The sequence below is a fragment of the Xenia sp. Carnegie-2017 genome, unplaced genomic scaffold (genome assembly GCF_021976095.1).
Source record: "Xenia sp. Carnegie-2017 unplaced genomic scaffold, XeniaSp_v1 HiC_scaffold_19, whole genome shotgun sequence".
NCBI lineage: Eukaryota > Metazoa > Cnidaria > Anthozoa > Malacalcyonacea > Xeniidae > Xenia > Xenia sp. Carnegie-2017.
Window position 1 is genome coordinate 4,065,314 of NW_025813481.1, and position 15,682 is coordinate 4,080,995.

The following is a 15,682-nucleotide window of genomic DNA, read 5'->3' on the forward strand; positions in this document are numbered from 1 at the left end:
CTTAAATATGATTCTAGTTTAGGATGTTACCATTGAACATTTGGTTTTATTGATGTTATTCTTGTTGAATATGGTTCAAGTTTAGGATGGTACCATTAAACATTTAGTATTATTGATTTGGTTCTTCTTAAATATGGTTCTAGTTTAGGATGGTACCATTTAACATTTAGTATTATTGATTTGGTTCTTAAATATGGTTCTAGTTTAGGATGGTACCATTGAACATTTGGTTTTATAAATGAGGTTCTTCTTAAATATGGTTCAAGTTTAGGATGGTACCATTGAACATTAGGTATTATTGATGTGGTTCTTCTTAAATATAGTTCTGATTTCACACATTCATCCAGCTATACTAAGGTTGCAGCGTTTTTATAATTATTTATGAGAAACTTTTAGAATCATTGTCATTCATGTTGCCTTTTAATTTCTCACATGAAAATGCTCACTTTTATTTCATATTTTACAAACTAGACAATGAATGTTTGTTGATAACACGGCTCCTAAAATAAGTTCAATAAGCTTGTTGGACAATGAGAAGATTTTATAACTAAAAGAGAGGCACAAATAAACCCGCACCTGAGAAAATCATGTTGGAGTATAATTGAAAATTGGTCAATGAAGATCCCAATTCATCTCACTGTGGCTTTGAGTAATTTTCTATTCATGATTGTTGTAATAGAGATGCGTAAATGGATTCTGAATGGAAGCACAAGAAAAATAATTGTCTATCAAATATGGTGGCGATGTCGTTGTCTTGCTAGCGTATTGAAACATTTCCATTGAAGGTTGAAGCAAAAGCTGACCACGATTCTCTCGCTTCCATTTATTTCTTCTGTTCTGAAACCAAACCTTAACTTGTCTCGAATTCAACTCCAAGAAGTTCGCCAAGGTGTTGCGCTCCTGGATGGTGAGATAAGGGGACCGTTGAAATCTAGCCTCTAGCATACGTTGTTGAAGGCGGGAAAAACTCGTACGTTTCCGTTGTGTTGACTCCATGCACTCGTCGTCTATGTCACGTTTTCCGCGAAGGCCATCGTTGTCTTTCGCTGCTACACGTGCATTTGAAGTCAAGACTTCTTTAAAAAAAAGCATTTTATCAATAAATACAATGGTAAATGGTTTGAAGCCGGGAGTATCGTAAAATGTTTGTAAATGTAGATCGTCCAGGTTGGTATAGTCCTGAGAAGGACTGTTGTTGTTGATGTTGAATGACGTTTCGACAACCTTAGCGGTAGTCATCTTCAGAGTCAAGTGTCCAATGGTCTTTGATTTGAAAATGCATTTAACTGCTTACCCGTTGAAACGTTAAAATATAAGATGAAACGTTAAAATATAAGATGAAACGTTAAAATATAAGATGAAACGTTAGAATATAAGATGAAACGTTAAAATATAAGATGAAACGATAAAGGAAAACTCAAAACTTTTGTAATGTTTTTATAGCAATATCAACTGGGACCAGCTATATCGGGATTTTTGTTTTGCTCTTTAATACTAAATAATTTGTCAGTTTAATGTCAGTAGAGGTTAATTATTGATCAGTTGCTCATGTTGAGGACATCAACATCATTCACGTTTTGCATATTTCCGATAGTTACTTTTGCTATGCTTACTTATAAACTTTTCAAAAATGATCTGTGTAAAAGAGTTTGGTTGACTTTATTGATTTAAGACTTATTTTAGTCTATGTTTACGATCATTATGAAAGCATTGCGATTGCCGAGCAAAATATTTATTGTACAGCATGTTTAGCTGATGACTGAAATGTATTTTTGCTTGTACAATGTCGAGAGGATAATTCTCAATAATGCGGATTTTTTCGTGTTTTGTAAGCTATTTTAGAAACATATTCTTTGCTGGGTATTTTTACAACATTCCGCAACTATAAAGCTAGATTCTGCTTGATAGCAAGCACTTTTTATCTTTTCTACAAAGTATTTAACAGATATATTTTATAGCGACCATATAGTACATTATGAGAAGTATATATAATTTGATTCAGCTTCGAACACTCCGTTTATGTGTAAAATTTTATTTGACTTATGGCGAAAATTACACACATGCATGCAAATAAGTGCGAGTGGATTCTGTGAAATCTGTAGCATAGCGAGGCTGAAATTGTTTTCAAATCATTTGCCAATTGTACTATTCAATTAGTACAGATGCATTAAAGCTTGTTGGTATTAACGTTACGTTAATGCTGCTGTACAGTTAGCGATATATATATGTACTGCACTGTTCACACTATCAAACCTTGGTAATAACACTGTGATTTTTCCCTTATGACGATCGTCAACATAAGGGAATTTACCTTTACCTTCTGTATGAAGGGCGAGTTTGTTATCTTTGATTTTCAGTGATCTTCTGTTGTTGGTTGTAAAGGATCTTTCTTCTGGCTTTTTGTCAATTTCTCCCATAAGAACCGCTATCGAGAAATTTGTATAAGACATTTTACGATGTATATGTTGATTTTTACTGAACTTGAAACGAAGAGTGAAAATATTGACAAGGGCAGCGTTTCTGTCAATGAGAAATTATGCACGGAGGCAATTGTATCTTCTCACAGCGAATGTAGATAGAGCCTGAAGATCTGTATAGTTTTAAACTGATTGCGACTTCTTTGTGATAAATCCAATTACGAAAGCATGTACTTGTGACGTTATCCCTCACGATAAGCACATACTGTGATCGTGCATTGCTTATCAATAGACATTGAACCGTTGCGTTTCAGTAGTGTTGCACACTGGGAATGGGTTGCACACAGCGAAGAAAAAAGGTCTGGATTCTAAAAGGGGGACGAATAAAGACTGCAATAATTTTAAAAAGTGCAATATACAATAAGTAACGGACTTTTTCTAAGAAAATTCTGGATCAACTGCCGCAGTGTTTCCAATGGTGACTGAGGACGTCGATCCACTTTATTGAGATATTTTGTGCAGCTTTTTGTTGCTTACTTTTGCTTGATCTTGAGGTTACTGACGAGAGGCAATAAGCATTGTTGAAAACACTGTCAACATACTGAGTTATTTCTGACAAAATAACTGGCAATAAGCATTGGGGTTGAATTTGGAGATGTTACCTTTTCTCTAGTTTTTCTCTCTACCTTTGCTCTGTACAACATTTTTCAGTGAGCGTTTACTCTGTTGAAAATGAAGAATGTAATGTTTCTTCACTTTTAACCAAACCAACATGGTTAAGTTTGGTCACGGGGGTTCACAATCGTTGGGCTATTGAGGGCTAGCGGAAAAAAATTCGTCATTCAGATTTGAAAGAAAAGAAGCGTCCTTTGTATTTATGGTCTTTGTGCATTGTCGTCATCAAAACTTTTAAAAGAACTTTACTCTGATTTTTAGGCAACATGAAAACGCTAGCGTTTTTAAACCAGTTTTTTTTACATTTGTTGTAATTTAAACTCTAAGAAATTAAAGTATTTTTTAACGGTCTGTAATCATGTCGCCATGCACGGAGATTATAGAAAGTGTTGTTGTATCTTAATGTCTTTTTCAATGCTTCATACATGGAAAAATCACTTACATGTTTGCGTGGTCATCGTCATTTTGTCATGTGTATTATGATTGATCTATATGCAAGTCATTAGCTGTATTTTTGTATTACGAAGTTCATATCCTTGTATTATTTATACACCCTGCACAATATGCTAACTTTAGGTGGCAATTTTATCGATAAATACGATGTTTAGCCTATGACATTATCCCTTCCCCTCTCTGGATATTAATCTAGGAATTTTGTGGTAAGATTATGAGTGGACTCCATCTTATGAAAATAGTTGCAATCAGCGTTTAGCGAACATGTACTATTTATCTCATAAACAATCGTTCGTCAGCTAATGTTAAAGGACATTTGTTTCATTATTTGCTATACGGTATGTAACGTTGAATAATGGAGAGTATCGTTTTTCATAATTTGGCCTGTAATCTGTGAAATGGCTTGTTGGAATTTTGCTATCATATAATTACTCCTTTAATACTGGAACATGCCAAGAGGCGGCCTTCTTTCATCTACCATAAATAGTCACAAGAAATTTTGTTTTCAAGCAGTTCAGACATAAGCGACGAAGCTGCTTATCTTCATCAAATATTTCCTATGCTCAATACCCCATGGACCGCTGTACATACATGAATTATAACACTTTTTTAAGGTAAATCACACCTAGCATGCTAACATGAATCGTCGCCTCTGGTCATTGATCAACGATATGTTGACAATTCAACAAACATGTAATGTATACCCAATGTACACGTTTCCCATGAATAAATATGACTTTTTGCCTCCATGGACGAGCGAGATAATTTCATCAAACGTAATTCCATTTCTGGACATGCATAAATGTGTAGATGTATTTGTGACCAACTTTTCATCTGTTTTCTTTGATTTTTGACCTCTTATTTAGCTTATCCTTTTTTTGTATATACATTAGTACTTTAAATATATTTAATTCCCCGATTATTTTTACTGATTTACCGATAAATAGCCGTAAACACGACACTTTGACGTAAGTTATAATACTTAGGTTTATAATCTAAACAATTCCTGCTAAAGTTGAGAAGCAGCTTTTAATTGTTCAGCAGTAACACGTTTTCTATAATACTTAGTCACATGGAGTTAAATACGTCGTCGGCCTTTTTTTGTCTTCAACTCAAATCGTTTTTCAAAATATTTTTGGAAAGGAAAGTCATTTACTTCTTATGAATGGCGTATTTACTATATTATACACGCTCGATTTGATTTTTATTATAAAAAAACTTCATATGTTGCATGATTTTCAAAAAAGGCTATGAATATGAGCAAGATTCTTTTTGTGTCCACTTATATACCATTGTACTTACATCTCACAACACCACTTATCCAAAATTGTACATATATGTATATAAGCTGGTTATGATGAGTATAAAGTCACGTGGATAGCTTGAATTAGCTTTGAATTTCTTTCAACTACTCAAGAGCGCTAATGTGACTACCGAAAAAATGATTTGGAAATTAATTATCACAAGTGGGCCAGGAAAGGCTTTGATATTAAAGGCAGTGGAAGTGATCGATAGGTCGAACTTTTTTGTTTATACCTTATTGTTGGGGTACAGTTGTAACATCTTTTAAATGGGACTTTGTTCGCAATGCTATTGAAGTGTGATGTTTTCAAACATTCCAGTGAATTAACGAGATATTTTTCGCGTATTTTTTTGTTTTTTACTTACACGTAACATGTACATGTTCGTGCAGGAAGGAGCGTGGAGACTTGGACCGAATGCCAAGGCCGCGCGTCCCTACCTCCCAAAGTAAACTTATATGCAAACAAGTTTAAATATATCAAATACAGTATTGTGTTTGAAAACACTTCAAAATTGCTGCATGATCCACTTTAATCAACAAATAGATTTATGTTCATTTTAACGAACTTACTTTATAATCATCAGTTGCAATTATTTCCATTACATAACAATGTGTTTTACATCGTGCAATCTTTCGTGGTTTGCTTAACTTGGTTAACAGCATTTCCTTTTAAAAATCGTAGCTTATCCGAGGAAATATTTTGGATCAATATTTTTAAACCATTTGTCGGTAATGGTAATCATATTAATTCCTCCATACATTGTCTTCATACAGGAAATATCATCGTTTAATAGAATTGCTACACCAACCCTAAAGAAATGTTGGGGATTAGGGGATTAATGACACACGGGCAACGAGATCTCCTTGTAAATACTGCCGCCATTCAAACGAGCCTATGAATCATGATTGTGTGCATATATTTGTCATATATAGCTATTTGTGCTCATAAAAATTTTGGGACATAAAAAAAATTCGTTCGCTGAATTTTATGTTCAATAGTTCATTAAGTCATGCTAGTTTTTGTAGTCTTTTTTAGCTAAGATATTGGGTAGAAAAAGTTCTGTCTTTGATTGTCATCTTTCAGAAGAATGTCTTGTGTTTATGTCGTGTTCGTGTTCTTTGTACAAAAAAACTGGTGTATTTAACGTACTATATTCTTTGAAATGCTTCAAAATCTGTTTTCTTGGCACAGACGCCAATCCAAATGATTAATGATAATAATGAAACTTTGATTGTTTCTGGATTAACTAAATTACCTTTGTTAAACTACTTAATTATATAAAATTGATACTTTCATGTGATATTTTTTATCAATTACGTGTGAGTTGAACAATTTTAATGTTATGGTGCTAGACGACTGAAGCTACTTTTTATTCTACGCATATTTCACCATAATTTTTCACCATTGCCGTGTATATTGGGCATTTTTTAAGCCTCTCACATCTTGACAACGTTCCCAGAGAGGGAAAACCAAAGAACCACACGATCTTGCCCTGTTTTAAATATAGCGTTGATTCTGAGGGTTTTTACTAGAGCTATAAAAATGTTGGCAGGAATTGATCTCTCCGGAGAAAGAGCCTAACGACTTGACCACTCTGAGATTAGTCATTATCCCCCTTAAAAAAGACCACGAAACGCTACTATCTTTTTGTGAGCAATAAATGCTCATCGGGTGTATCCAGGCACACGGCAAGGAAAATCATTCTTTGTGAAGTTATTCACGAGTCATCATGATGGAAAAATAACCATTTGAAATTTATTGTATATTTTGGCAACATTTTGGTAAATGATTTGTTGCCATCCATATCTTTTAGGTTATCCTTACGAGTTGACAAATGATATTAACCTAGGATTGAGAGTTGTAAACCCATCAGCAATAATTTCCCTCTCCTGTGGTATACGGTTTGTTGACAAGGAAGTTAATAAAATTGAGAAAAAGCTACACTTGGGACATTTTTGGGTGTTAACTAATGGTTTTTTGACGTCCGTCGACATCTTCTGGACTTGTTTTTTACCAATGATTCCCTTCAATGTTTTTAAAGTTTGTGACAAACGAAGTTGAACATGCTCTTTACAATGTCAACATTATTTTGCAACGTTTTCAGTCAAATTCCGACTGTAGTTGAAGAATTTCTAGAATGATCTTCAGTGAGTATTCAAAGTCCAACTAACATCGAAGAATTTCTGGAATAATCGTCAATGAGAATTCCAAATCTCGAATCAAAGCCCATGTAATAGATTTGGTTAAAATATAATGCACTCTATCAAAAACAGGACATTGGATAACAATTATTTTGTCATCCGTCGTCATTGTAATCATCAATTCTCATCATGGAATGTTGTAACATTCAAAAATGAAGTCCTTGGATTAATGTTATGGTCTTAAAAGCAAAACACCTTGACTGCAAACATGTGACGTGTTTCATATTTTAAGAACAAATTAGTGTTTCCGAGTTTCATGCATGTGACCAGGATGACCGTTGAGTTTTATAATGAACTTATACGTTTGAGCTTACTTACCCTTGCACAATTCAAACGTGCATAATCTCTCGTAATCACTCAATGTATACAAAGTATCCTTTGCTGTAACAGCCAGTTTGAAACACGTGCCTTGAATGCAAGACCTAGCCACGTGATAGATGCTCTAGAAAAAGGCATAAGTTAAGCAAAAAGTCGCGAACTACAATGGTTCCACTCATTGTACTGGTTCATAGAAGAACTGAGAAACAAAGGTTACCGCTTCGAAAACATTCTCGAAGATTTTTCAAGCTTGCGGTTACTAAATTTACGGCTAAAATACATAATTTGTGGTGATTTCTATGGTAATTGGTTGATCCACTTGACTTTAATGTTTAACTTCAGCGTTATTGACGTAATATCGCACTGGGGAAGCAAATAAAACACTGTTATTCTTTGTGCTTAATTAGGATAAAACTATACTAAAACTACAAGTTGTCTTCATAAAAATAAGAGCTTTTCCAGAAGAATTTGTTATTTGTTACTTTCTACCGTCACGAAACGTATATTGATAGAGAGAAATTGCTTCGTGCGTCCATATTCTGCAAAAGACGCAAGAATCACCGGTAGTTTTCTAAAACTTGTACCGCGACACGACAGTCTGAATCGTTTGTGTTTTCAATTTTAGCCTGTAATTGAAACACTGGTAACAAAATTGAGACAAATAAAAGATCTTCTCGAAATTATAGAAGTTAACTGTTATTGGCTAGTACTTTAGTCTAGTTCTGACAAAAATGGCCACCGACTTCAGCATCGAAGCACTGCTTGACATGCCAAGGAAAAAGAACTGCCTCTACGAAAGGAATGCAAATGGATTGAGAAGAAAGCTTTTGGAGTCACCGAATGTTGGCTTTTGTGCGTTAAAAGGTTAGTTAGTCTTTTAGCCATGATTATCTATAGTTTATACAATACAACATGTGCACATGCGTTAAAAGATTAGTAAGTTAGTCTTTTGGCCATGATTACCTATAGTTTATACAATACAACATGTGCACATGCGTTAAAAGTTTAGTAAGTTAGTCTTTTAGCCATGATTATATACTTTCTACAATACAACATGTGCACATTTACGTAAATGTAAAAAAATGCAACTTTTAACTGTTTATTGTTTGTGAAAACTATTGTGTTTTGGTAATGGTTTATTTTGATATTTCACATTGCGTTCTCTCGTCCGAGGATTTCCTTCCAAAGTGAATGAAAGCTTTGACCGTCACTTGTTCATAATGTACGGTTTCTTCTTTAGCGGATGACATAAGCAAAAACTCCGTTGCTATGCAAAATTCAAATGAAATGAGTGGCGTTTCCGAGAAAGACTTAACGACAGTTCCTGTAACGACGAGAAAGTCCATGAAACCGCGACGAAAGCGCACCGCTTTTTCCAACATTCAACTGTATTTCCTGGAGCAGTTTTTTCAAAAGAAAGCCTATCCAACGAGCCAGGAGAGAAATTTCATCGGAAGTATTCTGAACATTGGTAGCGGTCAGGTGAAGACCTGGTATCAAAATCGAAGGACAAAAATGAAAAGAAATAAGGAATTTGACCATGGTTCCGTAGAAGCACAAGAATCCGCGCCCTCTGAGAAGCTGAATGTGAATTTTGTTGGAGAAGCAGCGCATTCTCCAGGTTCACTGAAACTTTCAAACACTTTCAACATTAGTGGGAAAAATGATGAAAGCAGATTACGGAGTCATACAATTTCAAACCGACCAGATAATCATATTTCCATATCTCATTGTTACTACAAATCTACCCGTATTGCCAGCAATCTTTTAATCCAGCGGCAAAATATGTCCATAAATCATCGTTGATTCACATGAATTATTCATCGAAAACCTCTACTTTTGGCTGGGATGCAAAACAAAGAACGACAATCACTTTATATGAAAAGAAAAAGTCTTGATGTTCAGTTCAATGGCTTTTGTGTGTGCTTAAAGGTCAAATGAGTTGAAAGTTTGTATGTTGTAGGCAGTTTTTTTTTTAGTTTTACAATGAGAGAACATTGAAACGTTGCTGTTATCAAGCATTACTTGCGCATTAACATGTGTGAAGTGAATAAACAATTTTAAAATATGCGTTTCTTTGTAGCGGAAATAATCCAAGTTAAAACCACTTAGATAGAATGTAAACGATCTATGGAAATATATGTATACAAATATTTTCTTTTTATCCCGGGAAATTGTGGACTTGTAGAAACAAGTTTATATTTACCATCGAGATTACATTCTTATTCCACATGTAAAACTACATATAGTCACAGAATTCCAGTTTTCACTCAGCTGGTGTATCCACTTTGAATAAAGACAGTTTTCCTTCAGCTGGTGTATCCACTTTGAATAAAGACAGTTTGCCTTCCTTCTCGATGTGGATCAATCAGCTCAAGAGTGTCTGTGAAACTCAGTGATATCGTACAGCCATGCTCCTGAGCAATGATATTTTTTTGATGCGATGTTTACCTTTTAAAAAGGAGTTCTTTTGCCGAAAATCTTCCATCGCATTTTTTTATTCTCCATGTGCATCTTGGGAATGTTATGGATGGTTGTGCAACATACCAACGTTTAGGAAGGTTGATGTCACATACATCTTTTACAAACAAGTTAGCATAAATTCAGCGTGATGATGAAACGTCCGTAGAATAAACTAAGCTATAAACCAATTACGTTGCAACTATTTCCAGGTACTACTGAAAATATAAAAATAAAAATACTTTAAAGTGTAATAACCTCATTTCATTAAGTCGCTAAAGTTAGTTGAAACTCCGGATCCTACTGCTTTTTAAACTACGTAATCGCAGGAATTATATTGCTCACATCTTTGGACTAGTCACGCAAAGCTAAATTATATCAATTTTTTATGTCATTATGACAAGCTTCTCGTTCATTGATTGCACACTGTATTTCGTTAAAATTTTTTACTGTGTTTTTTTGATGTCGTAATCTCCTTTTAGACATCGGTCATTCGGCAACCTTGCTCAGAGTAACCTTTAGGGTAACCTTCATTAAGCATCTGCACATGTTTACAGCTTATATACTTAAGTACATTAGAGGTACTGAAAGGGTAATGTAGTACTGAGAGGGTACCCAAGTAAGCACTAAACTACAACATACGATCATGCGCAAAATTTCATGGTTATTTTTTGTGTGTCGATTTATGCTTGAAATACAAGTCAATCGCGATGACAAAAAAATGCCTCTATGCATACGTGTATATTTTGCGTTAGACTTACTGCGTTTATAGTAAATGTTTTTTAAGTGACAAGTTTATTTACGCAGCGTTTGTCTAAGCTGATTTCCAAAACGAAATGAAACCCTGGAGGTTTGTGAATGAAAATCCACTTTATTGTCTATGCATAGTGTAAATAAGTCATTTGAAAAACAGCGAAGACTAAATAGACCCCCAGTCGTGACTCGTCTTAATCCTTTTTAGCGGCGTCTTTGTGTAAGGAAGGTTTTGTATCCAACCACTCTATACAATATCATCATCGCTTTTCTATGAGTGGGTCATCGTCGTTGCGTGTTTATTTTTAGGCATCCTTTGAGCATGCGCATTATTTTATGTTTTGTTTTTCGCTTGTCTACTATTCAGTTTTTTCATCTTTTCCCAAACATGTTTGCTTCTTTGGTTTTCAAATGATCCGATATGTTATGTTTAGGGAATAGGGTGGATAGTTTTTAATTTTAAAACGAGCGAGTGAGTACGAGCTATTTTTTAAATACACTAGGAAATTGCGGTTTAAATCTCGTCTATGCTAAGACTGCGAAGCATATTGCTATAAGTACGATAAATAAAGACGTTCTTATAAATTTGATTACATCTGTGCTTTTACATGCTATTTGTTTGTCGTAAGTTAACATGTGTTATGTATATAAATTGTAAATACCACTTTTTTACATGTTGCTTGTATGGAATACTGCTGGCAAAAACAAATAGGATTATAACAACTGCGCTTGCCCATACGACGTGTTGTAATTGGATAAATAGTTTTTGGAAAAGCTGGATTCACTAAAACATCGTAATTCACATACACTAGAAGCACATAGTTTTATATATATACATAAAGTACGCTATTTCCCTTCGTATAATTACCCTCGGCTACTGTATTTAAATAAATTGCGCTATATGAAGGACATGTTGACTTGCAATTTAGTTTATCAGCGTGACGCGCCGTTTTCTAAATGCTCGAATACTTTGTCTCCGGAACCGATTCATTCTTGCGCCCGCAGGGTGTCTCGTAGCTATGCACAGCGTGCCTGTTACAAGACATTTCGTTGTAATGAAATTAAAGCACTGTTTCCGATGGCGTTTGTAAACTGTCAACGATGAATATTTAGCATTGTTCATATCAGTAGACACATAGCAAGGATCGCAGTTCTCACAAAAAGTCTTTTTTCTGTTTCTGGTTAGTGTTCGGTATCCGTTATTCAGAATGATTTATCATTTTGAAAAACAAATTCTTTTTTGTAGCACGATACTTTGTTGTAGCATTTACTTATGCACAAAACAAAGTCTTTTTTTTTGAGAAAGATTTGAGAAAGCTTCTCTGATCTCATTCCCTAAAAATCGAACATTGTCTTACACAGTCCGGCCTGTATCGCGAAATGTAATTGATTTTGTTTGTGCGACTAAGAATTTGTAAAATTCAATTTTCTCTTCACGACGAAAGCTCTACTGAGTAATTTATACTGTCCCTAAATGAAGAAGTAAATAGTGGGCGTTTAACTACTTCTAGCTTTGCTTTCTGCGCAAACGATGGGGGTTAAACTGGCAATTTGTGATTGAAAATGGAAATTAATTACTGCGATTGTTCTTGAAATTTCTACGTTTAAAAAATACCTACCCAAGTAAGAACACCCAAAAGAAATCATTAAGCGGTGAAACTCACCTGGTAGATTGTCAGTAAAGGTTCTCTGATATGTGATTATGTTAATGCTTTTTTAACCGAAGTAGTCCTATTTTGATACTTTCATTTGTTCGGGTTTCTGTAATTTTTATACGATTTTGCCGAAAGAGGCAAGTCATATTGCAAACATGTTTAAACACTCTTTATTCAAACACACCCAACTATTTGAACTGTAGGATAAAATGTACTGGTCAAAACACATGCTCAATTGTGCTTCAGATGAATACATCCAAGCATGTGTGCTGATTCTTGCCTCCATACACTTATTTTGCTATTAATGTTGCCTTACTTGGTAATCTGAACGTGCTTTATGCAAATTTAAGTATGACCTTTAAAATCCTTCACCTTGCGCGCTGGGTGTATTGGCTATAAATAAACTTATGTCAAATTTTATCGGTAAATAGCAGAGTCTGTTAAAGTTCGTTAAGAATCAAAAAGAGAGTTGTTATTAAAGAAGAAAGATAGATTAATAATGTCGTGCTAATTATTCATTCAGTACGACGGATTAGAGTAAAAAAAGACACGAAATGATGGTGAAAAATATTTTTGTGCGCGTGCTCATAACCAATCAACTTTATGGGGCTAATCCACACTTTTATTCGTTCAATTATTTCAAACTATTCTTAAAATTAGATGACTCTTATTTAGGTGTTTAATCAACGATTTGATTTGTTTAACATGATGATACAACTTATATTATACTGACTTTGGTTTTTTCGAAAACTCGCTGAAAAAAAAGGTAGAAAGCGTTGGGCATTCTTGCTTGGTTGATTATAAAATACCAACTTTCCAACATGGAAAAGTGTTCCAACATGGCAGACGGCAAACCCATGGATGTATTAAATTAAAAACATTCATTTCTCACAGTTGTCTATGATGGTAAAACAGACTGCTGTTTAACGCTTTCCAAATTCTCTTCTATTCAATTAATGAACGACATGAACTCTGAATAAATCCGTTTATGAGTCTCATCCGACAAGCAAGATATGTGTATTTTGTTTCTCCAAATGATATATGGAACCCCTTATATTGGAACAAGCCAGAAAAAACAATCGCTTTCTCTTCACTACGTGTAAAACACGTGATTCATCTCGATTTTTGCAAACGATGTGCGTTGCTTCTATCAAATTAAAGCAACGCGAACTATCAGGATTAGAGTTGTGGTTAAATTCCCATCAAGTGGATGTTTATATAGCAAAATGTATGCGTTTGTTGTCAATTATGTTTTATACCCGTGTCGGCGATTTATGTTATACAAAGGATGCGACTTTACCATTGCATACCAGGATTTCGGTGTAGATTACATCGTAATCTTGGGGGTAGTCGATTATCACAGTGAGTTCGACTGTGTAAAGTTATCGACAACACCCACAGCGGCGTTTTTTCACAGTTTTTCGAATTTTGACTTGCCGTGTGAAGATCTAATGAATGCGACGTTACACGCTGAGTGGAACGAAGAAGACCTAGCTGTATTCCTGTGGAAGATATTGAGATAAAAAACACTCAATGCTATCCGAACTTGGGAACTTTGCAGCAAAGATCAGTCATACAAGCAAGTCTACATATCATATGTGCATAGGTTGTGTAACACATTTTTACGAAGCTCGTGAAAGTGCACACAATTTACTCTTATCTTCATAAGGAGAAAAAAGATTGAGACGATGTCGTTTACTATCGAGGCCTTGCTGGGAATTCAGCCTAAAATAGAAAGTGAAAATTCTCTCGACACAAATTCCCACAGTCGTGTTATTTTTGATGAGGCAATATACGAAGATTCTGAATGTGGTGTTGGTAAGCCGAATTTTCTTGCTGTATTTAATGATTTCATCACGAACCCAGTTTTAGCGGTCAAACCTTATGTTTCATTCTGTCCTTCAATCGACGATCTGCACGTTTAAAGCATCATTGCGTCTTTCAGAAAGATAAGAGGGACAAATCTTTCTCTGATATAACACTAAAATAACCGTGCAGCAACACAATCAGTGTGAGCAATTCAGTCGGCTTTTTCACTCCTTTCAAATAAACCAAAAAACTTATGGTTTCTGGGTATTTCTTTAGCCGCTTTCTCATGAATGAGTTAAGGACGTGTTTCTAATTGGAAAACGTATGGTTAAGTCAGTCAAAGTCTTTAAACAGAGGGCTTTTCAGGTCTCAAAATTTCTGCATAATATCTTTTACTTTTGTGTAACACAACACTCGTTGGTATCGTTAGAGATTTGTAAGTTTTTGATGCAGTTATTATCTCAACAAAACTGTTATCTTGTCCTGTCTATTTTCTTTTTAATTATTGGTTGTATTCAGTCGGTTTCTATTTCACGATATGATTTTCCTTCTGGTGGAACGATGCGGTTTGGTTGGGCTTATTGACATGAAGGTTTTGTGAAGCATATAAGTACTGTAAACATATTTTATTGTTTTGCTAGAGATATCAAAAACAATCCCGCTTATTTTATAAAATGATGTATGCCAAAGACTGAGTGCTCTGTGTTTTATATCGTTTGATATCGTTATTCATTAGATATAAACAAAAACATTGATAAACTCGAAAGAGATGACGAGACAGTTCCTTGTGAAATGACGATAAACCAGACGATTGGTAAACGACGGATACAAAAGCTGAGACGACGGAGAACCGTGTTTTCAAGTATGCAGCTGCATTATCTAGAGCAGAAATTTCTTGACAATCATTATCTCACCATTCCCGAGAGGGACTCGCTTGCGCATGCTCTCAATCTCAATAGTAAACAAGTCAAAACATGGTTTCAAAATCGACGAACAAAATGGAAGCGAGATGGTTCGGTAAACTCAGGTGATCTACCCTCGACTTCGTTGAGCTCACCTCAAATGACTTCGTTTCCTGTAAATTCCTTACATATGACATCGTTACCCCTAGTGACGCCGCCGTCATCTTTTACGTCATATAAATCTATGACGTCACTTCTTGCACATCAACATGTAAAACCATCACCAGTGATGTCATCATTTCCACGTATGACATCGATCCACGGACAAACTTTGCCATTATCTGCAACAAATTATCGATATCCAATTCTTAGATTGCCTTTTTCACATCAGTCAATGGATTTTTCTCTAAAGCAAGCACGATATGCGTAGTATTAAACGTTTGTTTAACGTATCTGTAAATATAACTATATATAAATAAATACATTTGTATGGGTTGAATTTTCATTTAATTGCTGTAAATTTATATGATAAAAATGCCATTCTTGAGGAGGATATATGTTGATCTTATATAGTATGATGGGGAAGATAGGTGAGGTAGATGTTGACATTATGTAGTATGAGGAGAAAGATAGGTTGGGTAGTTGTTGATCTTATATACCATGAGGAGGAAGATAGGTGAGGTAGTTATTGACCTTATATAGCATAAGGAGGAAGATAGGTGGGGTAGTTATTGA

At 34.9% G+C, this 15,682-nt stretch overlaps 3 protein-coding genes across 4 annotated transcripts; 2 read left to right on the forward strand and 1 right to left on the reverse strand.

Annotated features, from left to right (window-relative positions):
• Positions 1 to 401: 401 nt before the first annotated feature.
• Positions 402 to 2,658, reverse strand: LOC124439300 (T-cell leukemia homeobox protein 3-like). 2 transcript variants are annotated; one of them, XM_046989524.1, is made up of 2 exons: positions 2,318 to 2,658; positions 402 to 1,076 (listed from the first exon to the last, which is right to left on the reverse strand). In XM_046989524.1, exons 1-2 carry the CDS (start codon positions 2,448 to 2,450, stop codon positions 658 to 660), a joined length of 552 nt encoding a protein of 183 aa, XP_046845480.1. In that variant the 5' UTR covers positions 2,451 to 2,658; the 3' UTR covers positions 402 to 657. The 2 variants fall into 2 exon arrangements, with proteins under 2 accessions (XP_046845480.1, XP_046845479.1); XM_046989523.1 differs by having other exon boundaries at positions 2,312 to 2,658.
• A 5,082-nt stretch (positions 2,659 to 7,740) lies between these two features.
• On the forward strand, positions 7,741 to 9,680 carry LOC124439256 (transcription factor LBX2-like). The gene is made up of 2 exons (XM_046989479.1): positions 7,741 to 8,232; positions 8,609 to 9,680. The coding sequence occupies exons 1-2, from the start codon at positions 8,100 to 8,102 to the stop codon at positions 9,172 to 9,174; spliced, it is 699 nt and encodes a 232-aa protein (XP_046845435.1). The 5' UTR covers positions 7,741 to 8,099; the 3' UTR covers positions 9,175 to 9,680.
• Positions 9,681 to 13,684: 4,004 nt separating this feature from the next.
• On the forward strand, positions 13,685 to 15,452 carry LOC124438682 (homeobox protein Dlx2b-like). Its single transcript, XM_046988877.1, has 2 exons — positions 13,685 to 14,054; positions 14,782 to 15,452. The coding sequence occupies exons 1-2, from the start codon at positions 13,925 to 13,927 to the stop codon at positions 15,375 to 15,377; spliced, it is 726 nt and encodes a 241-aa protein (XP_046844833.1). The 5' UTR covers positions 13,685 to 13,924; the 3' UTR covers positions 15,378 to 15,452.
• Positions 15,453 to 15,682: the final 230 nt, after the last annotated feature.